Source organism: Trachinotus anak, unplaced genomic scaffold (assembly GCF_046630095.1).
Source record: "Trachinotus anak isolate AG129_WGS33_773 ecotype Australia unplaced genomic scaffold, CSIRO_AGI_Tana_v1 ptg000028l, whole genome shotgun sequence".
In the NCBI taxonomy this organism is placed as follows: domain Eukaryota; kingdom Metazoa; phylum Chordata; class Actinopteri; order Carangiformes; family Carangidae; genus Trachinotus; species Trachinotus anak.
Genome location: NW_027273879.1, coordinates 14349752 through 14367813, shown reverse-complemented (window position 1 = coordinate 14367813; position 18062 = coordinate 14349752). Strand labels below are relative to the sequence as shown.

The window sequence follows — 18062 nt, the reverse complement described above, 5'->3', positions numbered from 1 at the left end:
TATCTCCCCTAAGGCTCTCTTTCTCTCTATCCCTCTGCTGTCTCTTTGCCATCCTCTGTGCTCTATCCCACTCTCTCATCTCGCCTATCTCATCATCCTTCCCTCTCTCATCGCTGGCTGATGTCTTTTTTTTTTTTTTTTTTTTTGGCTTCCCATTTTTCTCTTTCTCATAGACAACAAACCTGCACATCAAAGATACAAATTCACAAGTGACCATTCTCTCTCTCTCTCTCTCTCTCTCATACACACACACACACAAACATGCTTACACCCATACCCTCCTGCTGGCAGAGCGGGGAGATGCAGGAGCGCCGGCAGCAGCTGCTCTGACACATCCTGGCGTGACGAATACACACCAAAAAGGAGGAAGGAAAGCAGGAGAAGAAGGAGGAGGAGATAAGGAGAAGGGGAGGGAGGAGAGGAGGAAGAGGAAGAAGAGGAGGACACAACTCTGTCAAAAGGACACCAGAGGACAGGGGAAGAAGAGGAGGACGAGGACAAGGGAAGGAGAGCAGTGGAGACGGGTGTTGCAGTCATGTCAGACACACCTTTGCAGAGGAACGGCACAGCAACAGCACCGTGAGTACATGTTCTTTATCTTTATTTCTATCTATCTTTCCCTCCATCCCTCCTCTCCTTGCCTGCATCCCTCCACCTCTCTCCTCTCCATCTGACAGGCTGTGTTGTCATGGGAACCGGAGCTCCGTCATGGTGAGGCTGCTGCTCAGTCATGACTGGAGAGGAGACACGCGGTACACCATGTACACTCCTCCCTCTCCTCTCTTCTCCTCTCCTGTCTCTGTCTCTCTTTTCTTTCCTCACCCTCACACTCCCTCTGCGAAGCTCTCACCCCACCGCGTATCAACTCTCCACGGCTTTACTCTCCCGCTCTATTCTCCTCTTTCTATGACTGTCTTTCTCTGTGTCTTTTTCTGGTCTTTTTATAAAAATCAGTCCTGCACCATGGTTCATACACTATGTCTGAATGTGCATGTGCGTGCATGTGTGTGTGTGTGTGTGTGAGAGAGAGAGAGAGAGTGTGTATGTGAGTGTAATGTGGCATAGTCAGTGTGAAGGCTGCAGGCTTGGTCCAGCCTCTGTGTGTTAGCACAGTCCGCCATGCTGCAGACCCCTTCTTCCTGTGTATGATTTGTGTCTGTGTGTGTGTGTGTTTGTGTGTGTGTGTGTGTGTGGGCCTTACTCATGAGAAACAAATGCCCATGCCCACTTTGTGAAAGCCTTAAAAAGACTTGAAATTCATAAAATCACAGCTGGACAAGTATCAGGAAAATTACTGGAAAAGTGTCAAGAAAGGAGTCACTTTGGAGACTGGTTGCAAAATGTTGCTGAGGAGATGTCAACTGTCAAGTCTTTGATGTTGCTTCCCACAAGAAATAGAAATGCACCAGATCAGCAGAATTTAAAATCACCCTGACCCTTCAGCTGCAGCTCCAGGCCAAGATTATTATAAATTTAAAAGGCACAAAAGAAAAAGAGAAAATATATTCCAGGAAAATTTGAAAAGTACTCTTATATTTTACAACAAATCTTTTACAATAAATCAGTTTAGTGCAGCCCAAAGAAGTATATTGTACTAGCCTTCTCGTTACATTTTTGTTTGAAATATGTTTCCACATCATATTAACATCAGATTTCTGTTTGGAGAAAGTACCAGATCAGGTGTTAGAGTGTGTTTATTGCTTTTAGAAAGAGTTGCATCATGGGTTGTTTGTAGCCTAGACTTTGCTAAGCTAGCAAATTTTTACCTTACAGTGTTGCTGCTGGAGTTAGTTGGTCCAAAAAGTTTCCAGTAGGCCCAGTTTAACCTACAGTTTTCTGGCACTGGCTCCTGACAGTTTTCTGCCAAGGAGTGGAAATACGTGGAGAGGGGTTTATCAACATCTTCACCACAGCAATTAACTGGAAAGAGTAGCTAAATTGACACAGTCTGGTATGGTCTCAGCTCAGGGGCTGCATCCTCCGAAAGATGCATTTGAAGCTGATTGCGCCACATTGGTGCGACAAGGCCGTCCCATTTCGAAGGCTCCTACAACTGCGGCCAATAAATGCATCTTTCATTTCTTGGGCACTGCCATAGCAACATGGCAGTGCTATGAGTATTGCATCAGTATCATGGGTGTATTTTATGATCACTGAATCATTTTTCGAAAAGAGAATATAGCAGTCTCCATACGTAAAACAGCATCAGAGGAAAACAGGAAATTCTCCATAGACTGGCCTGTGTCATTTTGGTTTATTTATCATTTTAAAGAGTTGTTTGAAACAATATGTCAAAACTCAACAGTAGAAAAAGCTTTAAATATGAGGAACTGCCACAAAACTGAATGGGTTCTTCCATGGCCTATACCCAATCCCTCCACCAAGTTCAGTGCAAATTAGTTCAATGTTTTTCTTTGTAATCCTGCTGATACAGGTAACATAACGTGGATCTCTATAGTATGTCCATGGTCTGAGGGATGAGTCACTATGCATCTTGATCTTTTGCCGCCAGATTTACTGCTAAATATCTGTCTCTTTTTGGTGGCCTCTGCAGCCTGAACATCTTATTTTCGCAGATCTGAAGCATGCATACATGTAATATATAACAAAGTATGCAGCTACTGCAGTTTATTTCCTTGTGCAGGGTGTATATGTTATTATTATGGTGATCACACAGCCTCTGCCTCCATGGTTCTAAATCAAAGTCTAAAAGCCGTGTAGATGTTGCAGATTAGGGGATGCTGAGCTTTTAGCTGATTTGAGTGATAACCAACGTGGTGTGCTGGGACTTACCTTCAGGCTGAGAGTCTTAATCAGCCATCGACAGGCAGTTTGATTAATAAGTTGGAGTGATTGTCAGAGCCGCACCCATGAGGCAGGCAGAGAAGGTGCAGTGACGCGTGACGCAGACATGCTTCGCTGGTGCATTAATAGTTAATGTTATAATTGGGATAATGAGACAGTGTGATTCAGCCAGTCTATCACACCCTGTCCTTCCTTCGCTCTGTCTGTTTTCCTCCGTGCCGTGGGCTCACACCCATACTCTCTCTGGGCTGTCCACTGATTCAGCAGAAAGACGAGGTGGTATTTGTGGTCATGTAGAGTGCAAACACCACAATGGCAGATGGCCCATTCTCTGTTGCTATATATTACACACTCAGGGATAATATAAATAGTGAATAGTGATGGGATGAATTAAGCATATGCAGTATTACAGGGTGGTAACTCAGCAAGAGCATCAAATATATGAATTGATATTATTATTTTGCAGTTACTATGTTTTTGTCCATCGTTTTAGACACTTTATCAAATATCACTAAGTCACCTGTGCATTTATGAACTTGTGCAAGTTTCAGTTTTTTCACAGACAATAATTTTCACACAATTTCATACAAATACAATACAAAGTTCTTTGCAATAGTGATAAAACAGCATATAAAATATGAACACAGACAGGTCTACATACTCCATTTGTGTGCTCTTCGATTGTAAATACCACACCACTTCCTCTTCAGTTTATCTGCCTTCTGCTAATATCTATACACTACTGAGTGAGACTGGTGTAACTCACAATAAGCAACTTTATTTTGTACACTCTGAGTAGTAGTAAAATAATGACTGTCAGAAAAAGAGGGAGTAGAATGAACATACTGAAGTGGTGATAATCAGAATGGACCTAGACATCTGCTTCTCATCTATGTATCTCAGGATTAAATCCATTAAAAGCAAGCAGGGTATCTTGTAAATGCATGTGCTGATGTATATGGACATGCATGTGATTTGTTCTCCCTCAGTACAAAATCATCCCCAAGAGAATAAAGGAGAGAGAGAAAAATAAAACAATGGACACAACTGACACAGAGGAGGCAGCTCAGTTTATCGTTCACCAGTACAAGAGATGCTAATTCGTAACTAGACAATTTCCCATGCAAACTGTAAGCAACAGGATTAATGAGTTTGAGTCTAGTCTTGAGTTTATGAGTCTATTCATATGAGAGGTTCTGCATCTGCGGTATGTATGTATGCCACCATGAGCCAGTTCAAGTGATTAACAGACAAATTTGTTCACTGTTACTTTTCATGAAGTAGTTTGCAGTATTTGAAATAAGACACAAAAACATCCTCACAATATACCATCAGCTCTCAAGGTTGTCCGTTCCTGTAATCCTTGCAGTAAACTAAAACTTACTGGAATGGCTTTGTGTGGCTGCAGCAGACTAAATTACTGACAGGCAGTCACATCACTGAAAAAAAGAAAAGAAAACAAGGAAAGCTGATATCTGATTAGCTGCTGAAAGCCGCTGACTTCCAGAGGTTCAGCCATCACCAGCCTTTCTCCTCTAAACTGCCATTTATAAATGCTTACTTTACAAGTTAAATTTAACACCAGTTTTGAAATGGAAAAATAAACATACTTAGCAGTGACACTGCAGTAGTCTGACCTGAGGAGGAAGCTGCGCTGACAATAAAAAAAAAAAAAAAAAAAAAATGCATGTTTTCTATTTTCTAATAGTGTTTAGTTAAACTGTGTGTGCAGAAGACAGACAGACAACCCAGCTCGACCTCCCTCTGTGATGTATAAAATATGAATGGGATGAAGGTCTGGCCGTCCTATATGCACACATGCACACACACACACACACAAATACACACACACAGACACACAGATACAATAACTCAGTCTGCAGCAGAGGCCAGTCTGCACCAGATCTGTGCGTTTCAGTTATTTTGGGGAGAATGAAAATGAGGGAGCAATAAGTTCAGGAAAGGCTGGCAAAAGAGACGGCTGCATTAACATAGCATAACACACACGCATACACACACAAACATGCATTTTTCAAGTTTTTCTGAGTTACTTTCTTTGTCCATATTTGCTCATTTCTCTGCCTCCTACTTACTCTTTGCATGTTGTTATATTTGTGTGTCTGTGTGTGTGTGTGTGTGTGTGTGTGTGTGTGTGTGTGTGTATGTGTGCGTGCACGTGCGCGTGTGTGCGTGCATTTTCCTGCTTTTGGTTCCACATCTGGAGGCCATTACCTCTGGGCTGGGATGTGGGGGGAGGCGGGGCTGGGCTGGCTTTGCAGTGAGGTCATTGTGTCGTCGTGGCGATGCAGAGGAACAATGATGCTGTTGTCTTCAACGACAACCAAAAGACGTAGCTGACACCAGAATTAAGGGTTTTGGGGTGGGGGGGGGGGGTGGTGGCAGCATTTTAGGGGTGTGAAGACAGAAGGGAGCGAAATGAAATCAAATACACAGTGCTGTAAAGAAGAAGACTAACCTTAAAGTCAGGCAGTGTGATTTGTAATGATAGTGTGAACAGCCAACCTAATGATGTGATTGGTGTAAATCCAGGTCAAACAGATAGTCTCAGACAGGCCAGGTTTAAGTCATCGACTGGCTGTAAATTCAGACAGCTGCAGAACTGAGCCTGGTTTCATAAGCTGTATGTCACCTAAACTCCAAACAGGTCACGGTCTATAACCTGAATGTGCACACATTAAAGATGTAGCAGTATGTTATACTGACAGTGGGATCCCAAGTGAAACAGTACAAGTTTTATTTTAGTATCTTGAGGGTGAACCTCAACTAAGCCTATAGTATGTTAATGTTTGGTTTTATCCAACAGAATGAAAAACTTCATTCGCAGCTGTGAAAGATTTCCATTTCCAGTCAAGCTCACGAGCACACAGTAGACGGCTACGATTACACCTAACATGCAGTTAGAAAAACCAAGAAATTCCAAAAAATTATATCAAACTTAACCCAGCATGAATTCTTTATTTTGGCCATTTCAGGGCAGCACAACAAGCACTTAACACAACAGTGACATATTATCATCTTGTTGTGGAGAGCAAACATATGCCTATTTTCACGGAAACAAAGCAACATTAGCACTGATTTCTAATTGGGTCTCCACTGTTCTCTTTAAGCTGCTAAATGTTCCACTATGTTCAACAACTAGTTGCTAACTTAGTCTACATGCGCTTTGGTGCTTGGACCTCGAGCATAAACAAACATCCATTCATATAGGCTCCATCATTTGTCTCATATGAGCAGTTTCCTGAATGAGCGACCCTGTGGCAGCAGAAGATAAACTGGTAAAAGTCACTGTTGAAAAATAAATAAATAACCCGAACAGTGGTTTACTGTGATAATTCCAATGTTCTCTCGGTCCATCCACCACGATCTCTCCCATACATGGAATTTGCTTCCTGATAACTCACCTGACTTACCTGACTTTCTCCTTTGCACCCGTTGTAACTACTATGGCCACTAGAGGGCTTTGCCACTTGAATGTCAAGAAGTCATTTTGGGGCCTTTGCTGAAAAGACTGATGCTGTCAACGTGGCCTCTAGAGGTCTCCTAACAATAAAATGTAACCATGGGTTATAATTAGGTGCTTGAGCTTGCGTCTTTTTTGTGGGAGGACAGTCTCTTCTGCGCAGAGCTTTCTGGCTGAAAACAGCTGCATGCTGCATCTGGAAAAGATGCTAGAGCAATGAGGGTGAACCAGAACAGTAAAGTTGTGGGTCATAAAACCAAAATAATCAGCTTATAGATGCTTAAACGGTCCGTAAACCGAGGGAATCTGTACAATCAGGGAATAATTCTCTGTGGGTTTGTCCCTATGAGCAACACTTCGCACATTATTCATCGTCCTTTGGCCTGATGTTCATTTCAAAATATTGACTAGTGCAGCTTTAAACAATGTGTTGCTGGATTACCTCATCACAAGGTAATTTAGAAGAAGATTCAGTGCTGCACTGAAACATATGCGGCTCATAATACATCACATTTTTATCTGAAGGGTTAAAATGCTCAAACATAATAATATCTCATATTGTGAAGTGACAGTTAATATGATTCTTTCAGAACTAAGACGCTGCATTGATCTCATCATCAAATAAAACTGATAAAGACAAATTAAATCAAAACATTACATACCATATGTTCTACTCTTATATTAACCGAGTATGAACTGTGTAATTCATGTAAATACATTTGAAGAGGTTTTGGTTGCATTATACAGGTCTTGTCACAAATATATACATGTAGTATGTGTGTATTTTTAAAATACTCTGAAAAACAAAAAAATATCACTATATAAAAACTTCCAATAGGTAAAAACAGAACAAAATACGTTTTAAAAAGTTTCTTCATAACTTTGAGGAGTAAAAGATATTTGTACTCCTGTCATGCATAAAAACTGCCAAACTCCAGAGAAGTGCAGCAAATAAAAATGTCAGCTCTCCTGAATCGACGAATCTGCAAGAGACTTGTCTGTTTGCATTAACTTGGAAACAACATGATAACACAACTCAAGTCACCAAATATGGTTAACTTGACAGTTAACAGCTCCCTAATGCCTCTAAGCATAAAAACCGTGTAAATGTTTCAGAGTTCACGTGCAAATATAGAAGCTGTAGCTGAGGGCTGAATGTTCAAGTCTTGAAGCTGCGCAGTGGCTTTACAGGACCGATACTCTCCAGCTGCACTTATTTATTATACACTTTTTTCTCTTGGAGTAACGCAGTGGCTGTTGTGTCTGTGTCCATGTGTTCGTGTGTGTGCATGTGTGTGTGTGTGTGTGTGTTACATGCTTCTGTATTCCCCAAAGACTTGGCTAGGACTGCTGCTGCTGTTTCTCCTTATAAGGACGTCTGCTTGTGAAAGGAGGGATGGAGGAAAAGGAGGGAGAGAGAGGATGAAGGGAAGGAATTGAGAAAGAAGAGGAAAAGAAAGTGGGATGAAGAAATGGATAGATAGATAGAAGGGGGGGCAGGTGGAGTGGTGGGGAGGATGAATCAGGTCATTGAAAGAGAGGATAAGGCGGAGGGATGACAGGTGATGAGAGTACAAGGAAGAGCAGAAAAGAAGGGGTGGAAAGAGAAACAAAAGGAGGGATGGAGGGCAGAAATGCACCATGGGAGGGAGGTCGGAAAGGGAATGAAAGAGAGAACAGAGAAAGAAAGGAGGACAGGGGAGAGGATAAAGTGTTGGATGTGTGAAAAGATATGCAGCACAGGAGAGGAGGAAGAGGTGAGTGAAAGAGGGAAAGAGAAAGTGAAAAGAGAGGAGGAAAATAAGAAAGTAAAGAAAATGGGTGTAAGAGAGGAAAGAGAAGAAGGATGGATGGGACCCAGGTGAACCTAGAGAGTTAAAACAGAGAGAAAAGAAAATTAGGACACAGGTAACAGTGACCCATTTACTCAAACTCAAGCTTTTGTCTTTGTGTCTTTGTGTGAGCATGTGTGTGTGTGTGTGTGTGTGTGTGTGTGTGTGTGTGTGTGTGTGTGTGTGTGAAGGTGTGTCGTGCCTTTTTAAGTAGTGCTTTTTGCAGTTTGTATCTCCACTGATGTTCATCTGCATACATCAATTCACAAAGTGACACAATTATCTTCCTCTCTCTCTCTCTCTCTCTCTCTCTCTCTCTCTCTCTCTCCTGTTCCTTCTGAGGCTTCTGTTGATGTGACTTTGAACGGCTCTGGAATAAATGTTGGACCAGAGTGACCAGAAATAGAACCTGAAGAGTCAGCGCTGGGTTTGTTTGTGTGTGGGCAGGATCACTGCCGGATGTGGTCTCATCGAGTTTTATTAAAACATTGCAGTATCTTTAAATGCCTGTAACACACTCTCCACTCTACTGCATGACCACGACCTCGAGAGAGGTTCAGTACGTGCAGCACACCGCAGCAATACCTCTAATAGCAGCAGCTATTCTTTAAACTTAATTACATGTGGGTGAAAGCTAGGATGCTGTGAGGTGAGGCCAGTGAAACGATGCACTCCAACCTACGATTAATTCCCATTCCTTTTTCAGATGTAAAAATAATCATTTTAATTTTCTACTATTGCTTCAAAACTTAACTCGTGGTTGAGGAATGAACTCAGTAGTCTGTGTTCCTGAGTTTAGACTAAATTTTGTGAGTATGAGTCAATGGAAACACCAAGTGATTATAGCTAAATTGATTAGCTTGCTTAGCACATTCCTGATGTCGCTTTGAAAGGAAATTTCAGATGAGACCAAACATCATAAGTAAACGCTAATGTCAGTGAAAGTATCAAAGAAATGTTCTGAAAAAATACAGTTTCTTTAGTTTACAGTTTTCAATAAAATGTTTACATTTTTAATTTCAATTTTTACCTCCCATGTAAATGTTACAGTAGTCGATGCCCCTTCCAACACAGAACTGAGCAGTGAGTGCTGATGATAGGATCAGTGTGTATATTGATTTGCTGATTTATCTCAGTAATAGATAGGAGAGAAAAAGTTATTGGACAGAACTTCGTCTTCAAGCTGTTAATGTTCAATTTTCCCATTGTCTCATCTTTTCTGAGGAAGCCTCAGCTTTCAAATATGACAAATTACTCAGCTGCTTCCCTTTTCCTTACTTCTGCTTTTTATTTTGCTCTTCCTTTTTCTCTCTCCCTCTCTTCTCACAGCCCCCCCCTTCATGCCATCGGCTCCTCTCTTCCTCCCCTTCCTCTTCTCTCTCTCTCTCAGCTGCTCCTCCCAGCTGTTTAATCACACATGGCTCATGCCTAAAAAAGAGAGGGAGGGAGGGGACAAATGGGAGGAGAGACAGGGAGTGCAAAAGAAAGAGTGGGTGATAGAGACAGAGAGAGAGAGAGAGAGAGAGAGAATGCGAGCAGCGGGCTGAGTGTGAGGCACATGGCCAGTGAATGAGAGATCTTTGCTTCCTCTGAGCACGAGCTCCTTCTCCCACTGTCTCCACTCTGTGGCTGGATTACTGCTGAGGAAGAGCCTCATTTGGATACTCCTCCTCCTCCTTCTCCTTCTCTTCCCTCTCTCCTCTACTTTCCTCCCCTCTCTATCTCTCACTGAGGGACTCCGGCTCTCTGCCTTCCCCGATCTCACCTCTCGTTCTTCCTTTCACCCCCCCCTTCCCCTGCTTCCCCCTCAGGATGTCGTGTGAGGAGGCTCAGCTCCACAAAGAGAGGCTGCAGGCCTTGGCGGTAAGTCCAAGTGTGTTCTTACTGTCTGCTCATGATCCACTTCATCTCTTCATGTTTCTTTGACCCTCTGTCTGTTTGTTCTGCTGTCCGTTTGTCTGCGAGTGACTCGAACAGCACGAGGGCTTTCACAACCACCCCGTCTCACCTTGGCTTCATCTCCGTCTGTCGGTTGCAGCCGCGGTATCTCGCCTGCCTCTCTGGCCCCTCGGAGTCACTGCTACTCTCTCTCTGCCTTGTCACATTGCTCATTCATGTTCCATTCACGTCAGTTCAAACACATGGAGCAGGCGGGAAAACAGTATCGGCATCTGTTTTTGTCTCTTTGCTCCAAACCAAAGTTCAAGTTTGTTTGACATGTGAATTCATATGACGCACACACGCACCAGTAGAGGTGCTCAGCGTCAGTATGTGACCCCCACCCCACCGTGCTGAAACTTAAATATGAAGAGCAGTGGTTATTATTGTTCTTTAGCCAAATTACTTTATTACATGTAAATAGAAGCTGAAAAGTTACCATTATAACCCAGTGTCCACTGTCTATTTCTACATTGTACGTTGACCATGTTAACTTGTAGTCATCTGCTTCAGCTTCTGTGGTGGGAGGCTAAATGCTAACCACAGTAACAAAAGCTAAAATAAACATAAATCATAATGTGCTCTACTTCCTCGCTAGCCTTCTGTCTTGCACCGCTGCTGTTCATGTCAGCTTTCATTTTATTCCATGTCTCCTTTTTTTTTCTGGGGAAACCTGCTCAGAGGAAAGTTTGTGGAAAGTCAGTTCTGTTTTCCCTCTTCTTCTTGGCCAGATGTCTAAGGTTTTTTAGGTGTATCTGCTTTCCAGAGTAGAAAGATCACAGCTGAGATGTGGTCTAGTTTGTGCTTCGATACTCGCTGTTATGTTTCATGATCGGGGAGGCATCTGTTGAAGTGTTTGGCCCGGTGCTGATAGGACTTAGGAGCAACAGTGAGACCAGGGTTCACTGCCTGGGACTAAATTTGGCGCCAGCAAGGAACCACAGCATACCACACACACTCAACGTTCGACGCACTGAGGCACATACACACACACACACACACACACACACATTCATACACAAGTGGGGGGAACAGCAGCACCAGCAGATGGAGAAACTATTTTGGCCACGTTGAAACATGGCAGCCATACCAGGCTGCATAAACTTAAACCAAGTCAGGCACTTAAGTGGAGAAAGAGAGCGGAAAGTTCTCACGATTCAAACAGAGGAGAACAAGCATTTCTGTCGCTTGCATCATTATTGCATGTTTATTTGGTAAAACAGGACAAAGTCACTGAATATGTTATCTTGTAAATGAGTTTTGCTTTGAGGCCAAGAAAAACTGAGACTTCATTCTGCAAATGCTGCCGAATATTCTGTTGGCAACCGCAGTCAACTTTACCTAAACACTACAAAGTATGCTCTATGTGGTCTAATTCTACCCTAAAGTATTATTAAAGATCTTACTGTAAGTACCAGGAGCGTTGACACAGAGTCAGGCATTCAATCATTTGAGCCTATTTGTCTCATCTAAATGAGCATCTGTCTTGTCTCTGCTGAGTGTGGATGTGCACTCTATCAAAGACAGTAACAGCACTAATAGCTTTTAAGCTCTACCAGACACTTAAATAGAGAAGGGTTACTATTACACTAATAGTACTAACAACTCTCGGGGGCAGCTAAGCACCCTGTAAGCCACAGACACAGCCAAGCAATGCAGGTCTGGTGTAAATACAGTCACTAGACAAAGTTTCCCAGAGCATCTCAGAGGGAAGGGGAAGGATCTTATAGCAACCTCTTCTGACTGTCAATCAAATGGGAGCGGGTGGTGGGTGGTCTTATCGTGTGGTGGTTTCAGCCAAACCAAAAAGAGTGGAACAAAATCCTTTAAAACTGGAGACAGGTGATGTGTGTCGTTTTCAATAAGATTTACTGAACCCCTGTAGAGAGGTGCACAGTCCATACACACACATTGGCACACTGTCTCCGGTCCTGCAGCTGACATGCTAATGATTTCATCAATAATTGATACTCTGAGATTTTATTGTCATCACCATCAGTGTCTGACTTCATCAATACTTTAGCAGACGTCCTGCCAAATTGGAAGCTTCCTCTAAAATCAGAGCCAAGGGTTCGACCCATCTTTTTTCTTCACTGGAGCCAATGCTGATTTTGATTAGCATGTACTGTAATATGGATCTAAAGCTTGGGTTCTTAACCATGCTTTACGTTTTGAGACAGCCAGGGAGCAGACAGCTGTCATTATAATGTTCATTTACCACAGACACAGGTCTGTGTGCTGTATGGCTCATGAATAAAGCATGGCGCTAATGGCTGTGATTCACCAGCCCTTTTTTGTAGCCTGGAAGAAAGGACGACATACCTATCTGCTCCATCACAGTGAGACAGTGTCATGAGAAATTACAGAAGTCGACTCAGGACAAAGGACACTCAGCACAGTTGTTCAAAACACATGATCAAACTAGTAGGGCATGTAGAGAGCACAGACCTCCACCAAGGTCATTGTCAAGCAACATACACCAAACTTAAGAGAAAAAAATTCAAATTCATAGGAAATGATTTGGATCTTCCCAAAAATTCACTGGGTTCCTCCCCGGCTAATGCACCATCTCTCCAACAAGTTCAGTGCTAATCACTTCAGTGTTTTGTGTTTAATCCTGCTGACACATAAACAGACACAAGTGAAAACATAACCTCCTTGACTTCTTCTTCTGTCCCAATGATAGAAGAAGAGCTCATGATTTTAAAGATGTATATTTCTAAGGTGTTAATGTGCAAAAAAAAAATGTGACTCTAGAAAGCTATTCTGCCAGACAGTTTAATCTACATTACTTTTTTCTAAGTGGAAAAAATGCTCTGGCTAACGTGAGTTTGTGCCATGCAAACTGGAAAAATGTATCACTGATTGATTTGTGATCTACATTCAACTTGGAGCATTAATCACTCAGTGCAACAAAGGCCAGGACATTTGCTAGTGTTTAATCTAAGAGCTGATTAGTCAATTTGTCAGCCACACATACAAACAGGCAAAGATTCCCACAGTCTGATAGTGATTATGGCCTGTCAGCTGCCAGCGGTGCTGGTTTCCGTGGTAACTAATTGGTCAGATTAGGGAACCGTTGTGATGTCAGACAGTTAAATCCAGACCTGTAATTGGTATATTATTAACATGTAATTATAGCAGTTGGATGGAGCACAGCCTGGTGAGGGTTCACCAAAAAACTGATTACGCATGTGTGTGTGTGTGTGTGTGTGTGTGTGTGTGTGTGTGTGTGTGTGTGTGTGTTGTGTGCATATGTATGTGATTGAATGTGCATGAGTGTTTGTGTCCGAGTGTTTTCGTACATGCGTGTGTGTTCACCAAAGCTCTGCATGTGGTTTGAAGATCAGCCAATGGATGGTTAGTGTTTCATCTTTCTAATTAGCTGTTGCTTGTGTGGCCTGTCAACCACAAGCAGCATAGCATAGTGTGTGTGTGTGTGTGTGTGTGTGTGTGTGTGTGTGTGTGTGTGTGTGTGTGCGTGATATGTTTACACAGATGACTTCAGCCCTTTGGACTCTTAGCTTCCCCCCAACATACATTCAAACACACACAAAGCTACAGATTGTCCTGGGCCAAGTCTAAGGGGAATTAGGAAGTGGTGCTTGAGGGTTGAGATGATGGTGATGTATGTGTGTGTGTGTGTGTGTGTGTGTGTGTGTGTGTGTGTGTTTCTCTGTCTGTGGGAAAGACAGAGAATGAGGAACTGATGGCTCTAGGAACAAGACAGAGACTATAAGCGACCTGTTTTCAACATTTCATTGCAAAATCTAAATCTCTGCCTCCTGTGTCTCTTGCTGCCTTATGAAACAATACAGCAAGACTAATGTGAGGTTATGAATTACTTTATCTCCTGGATTCAACCACAGATCAATGTCTAGATGAGCTCTGCGATGTAATCTGTGTAAGTCAGGGTCATCCTGGAAGCTGGACACTCCACTTTGTGATGTCTAACATAGGAGGGTGAGTGGGGCAGGGGGGCGGTGAGGGGGGTTCTGTAGCTTGACCTTGGCATACGCTGAGAGTTGTGACTGTGGCATGCGGTGGAGGGCTGGGGTAATGGGCTGCGTTAAGAGAGGTAAATAGTGTGGGGGCTGGGCTGCCTGCAGGCATGTGCACTTTCAGCTCGTGAAGTTTAGTTATAGATCCACATATTGGCAGCGCTGAACCGCTGAGAACAACATGGAAAATATTCATTGAGGTTTCAAAATGTAGTCAAGTGTTTTCTTCCAGCTCGGGGCCACCGATAATAACTTAAGCCTGTGATCACATTTTTAACGCACTTGCACTTTTTCCTGTTACTTTGATTTTTCCACTGTGCTTACAGTGCTAAGTCATGGGGCTCACACTATGCTCATCCAAAACAATTCACACATTTTGAATGATGTGATGGAAAGAATCCGTTTTTTACAGTTTCCCAGTGAATCATTTGTTACAGATTAACCTTTAACTTTTTGTCGTTTGCTTTTATTTGCAGCAGTTTTATCTTTACTATGTAACTGCAGTTAGCTCAACTGATGCAAACTGTTGCAAACATTGTGTTGCAGAGCAACAAGAATTTCTTAAAACAATAATGTTTGTACCTGTGTCAGTTATTTGCTGACACATCTGACTAACACATGGTTTTTACATCCTCTGTCTGAGGCGAGACCTAACACAAGTTTCCAGGCCTGTTTAAGTGCAGCTTTCTGGCCTATAGAACAGATGTTTGCCATCTTTTACGTTTTTGTTTAGTTAACTTGGGACCTGAAAGGACAAAATTGGTTGTCAGATTCCCCCCATCTGTTCCATTAAATTGGCAAAACTGGCTATATAGTCGGCACAGAGGCGCAGCTGTTGGTCTGTGATAAGTCACTGAATCACTGCAGCAGTTTCAGGTCGGACTGCTCACATATGATTGCTCAATAGGTCCACTGAATGAGTGCCTTAGGTTTTGCCAGAGTGGGTGTTGCCAACTACTAACAGAGCAGATTGGATCCTTGGATAGGTGGCTCAGGGAGGCTTAGTTTACGGACTTTAGCAGTTTATGGGGGTGGGGAGCATGCTTGGGGCAAAGTCATTTTGAGGGGGAAGGGGGTGTGTGGTTTGTTGGGATGCAGGGGGTCTGGGGCACGCCAGGCATTACATGCCGGCTAAAATTAGCAGCAGCTGTCTTGGACCTACTGGACATTCTAGCGTGTTTGCATGTGTGTCTGTGTGTACATGCTTCTGTGTGTAAGTGGGGTTGAGGTTAACAGAGACTTGAGACAGGAGAGGTTGGAATGCAGCTCTAGTGGCCACTGCTGGTTTTAAAATAATTTTCATGACATTTGAGCTTAATTGGATATGGAACAATGCAGAGTGACAGGCCAGAGAAATACTGGAGAGGGCAGAGAGACAGACATGCAGCAAAGGTCATTTTAGCTTCTACAGCCATGAATGCAACAGAATATTAGTCTCATTACTTGGTTCATGACAGATGCACTCTGGTTTGCTGATGGCAGTGCATTGAGGGTCGGTCAAAACTGTGCCATGTTTTGTAAGCCATGTTTCTTGTCTCTCCATTCAAATACAGAGATATGCATGCTTGTGTCTCTCCTCATGATGGACGTGATGAGTATAGTCACCACCTGCTGCCATCGCACGACGGCGGCATGCAAGACATCTGAGTGATGTGCTAAGTTTGCATTTACAGACACCGTCACTAGCCAAGGAGTTACCAAGTTAGCGTTAGCATTAGCATGCACCTCTTTTCATCTCCAGACTAACAAATTAGCATTGTCTGTCAATTGCCCACACACACACACACACACAAATATATATATATATATATATATATATATATATATATATATATATATATATATATATAGATAGATAAATGGAGAATGGAGATCTTTGATCACTAATAGCTATACTGTTGTTAACTTTATTATCTTATGTGCGCACTATGCTCAGGGTGGGGTGAGGGAAAACAGAAAGTCAAAATGGTTTTGTCAAGATGTTCAAATAACAAGAAATATACTTTTTTTAATTGACATAAACTGACACAAAAAAGTATAAAAAAACTAAATTAGCAAACAACAAATTAGCATTGTCTGTCATGAGAGAGAATCACCATATACGGAAAAAAAAAAAACACTGATGGCAAGAAAGACAGACCTGCAGGTGTAATTAATGATTATTTTCATTCTTGATTAATCTACCAATTATTTCTCAGGTCAAATTATTCTAATCTAGAAAAAGTTGTTTAAAATCCCCCAGAAAGTTCCTGAGCCCGAAGTAACATCTTAAAATAGGTTGTTTTGTGATAGGTACTGGCTCACGGTTTACACAATTATCCAGAGATCTCTCTTGCACAGCAGAATCAAACCCGTGACATTTAAGCCACAGGTCCATTTCAGTCTCTGTTCTGTAAGCGTTCAGGTATGGCTGCCGGCTGAATGGAAGATGATCTTCTCTGTGAGATGTCTCCGCTGGGTGTGTGTGTCGGCATGTGCAGAATGTGACTCATCTGATCCGTAGCCCACTTCTGTTCACAATCTCAGCATCAGCAGGACTTTGAATCCAACAGAGTTACATCACTGCTTTACAGCATTATAATCCTGCCTGTGTGACCTCATGCTGGGTGTGTGTGTGTGTTGATGTGGAGCAGTAGTGCAGGATGCTGTCTGTAAAGCAAACAAAAACAGGCACGTCAATGAAGTTCAAGTCAGTATCTCTCCACTTATTCACACCAAAATTAAAGGTTTTATTTCCATTTTACTTCCTAGAAAATGGTCGGTATTTTGGTTTTAAATGTGTACTAGGAGGCAAAAATTAGAAATACTTGTAGTAAACCGTCTTAGATTTTTAGACCCACCTCTTCCTTTCAATTAAAACTTTTAGTTTTTTCTCTTATCTCTTTTGTCTCTTGCTTTTTAACCTTGAGAACACTTATACAAATTTACTACAGGAAAACACCCAAAAACGCAAGAGATTAGGGTTAGAAGCAACATCAGGCATTGACTTTTAGCCTCTTAAATTTAATCTTCTCTGGTAATGAATACCACAGTAGAAGAATGAAAGTTCATTGTGCCAAACAAGAGTTTATATGAAGTGTAATTAGATGCTGTAAGCTTTGACCCATTCTCCCCTGCCAAAATCTTTAACCCTGTAGGATGAGAGGTTACTGAATTCTTCCCATGTGACTCATGGTTGACTTGTGAAGTTACAAACAAACCAGCGACACTGTGAAAAAGAAAAGCTCAATACTGAACACAGACTTCTGCAGTAGCGTTCAACTTCTGGGATGGTATCAACAGTAGTGGGAAAAGTGATGCCTTCTGTAATAAAGGCTTGAGCAAGAAGCCAAGTGGGGCCGAACACTCAAGTGAGTCAGAGTGTGGGAAGTCATGAGTGTGTCACCAAGAATGTCAACATATTTTCCTGAGGAGGAGGATGTGCTCTCAAGGGGAAAATACAGCGAACAGAGCACGGCGCAGGGTCTCAGTTCAGCTGCACAAGAGCAGGGATTCATGTCATCAGACAGGTTTTTAATCCCATTGTCTCAGACACTGACACTCCCTCCAGCTAATGAATGTTCAGGATCAGCTCTGAATGTTTGGACTGAGATGTAATAGTCAAACATTTGCGGTGATCACTCCTTCAGACGAACTCCGTCACCTCACAGAGCTGAATAGTGCACACTAAGACTCTTGGAACTGAACAGTCATGTCACGGTTGGGTCTAATGTTCGAGTGTCGATGAGTTAGACTGTTCAGGCACACATTAGCACCACTACAGCAATGCAATGGATGCCGTAGTAGTGCTAATCTGGCAGTTGTGCCAGAGTGTTGCTCCTGCTAAAGGTTAATTAATTCAAAGGCGTCTTGCAGTGGTTTATTCTCTTTTGAGGAAGGATCGTACAACTCTAGAAAGTTTTCAGAGCAGCATTAATTGTCTTCTCCATCTCGGTACTTGTGAGATAAAAGGTAAAGTGGAACACTGCTGAAAAGTGCCCCCACCCCCACTTCACTGCCTCCTGA

The 18062-nt window shown here is 42.5% G+C and overlaps 1 protein-coding gene across 3 annotated transcripts in view; it reads left to right on the top strand.

Annotated features, from left to right (window-relative positions):
* The first annotated feature begins 431 nt into the window (after positions 1 to 431).
* Positions 432 to 18062, top strand: part of palm2akap2 (PALM2 and AKAP2 fusion) — an 81862-nt gene continuing 64231 nt past the window's right edge. The window contains exons 1-2 of one of the 3 annotated variants that reach the window (XM_071466897.1): positions 432 to 579; positions 9930 to 9981. In XM_071466897.1, coding sequence (XP_071322998.1) covers positions 536 to 579; positions 9930 to 9981 — 96 coding nt within the window. In that variant the 5' untranslated portion in view covers positions 432 to 535. The remainder of the gene's footprint in view (positions 580 to 9929; positions 9982 to 18062) is intronic. The other 2 variants (XM_071466898.1, XM_071466899.1) reach the window with 2 other exon arrangements.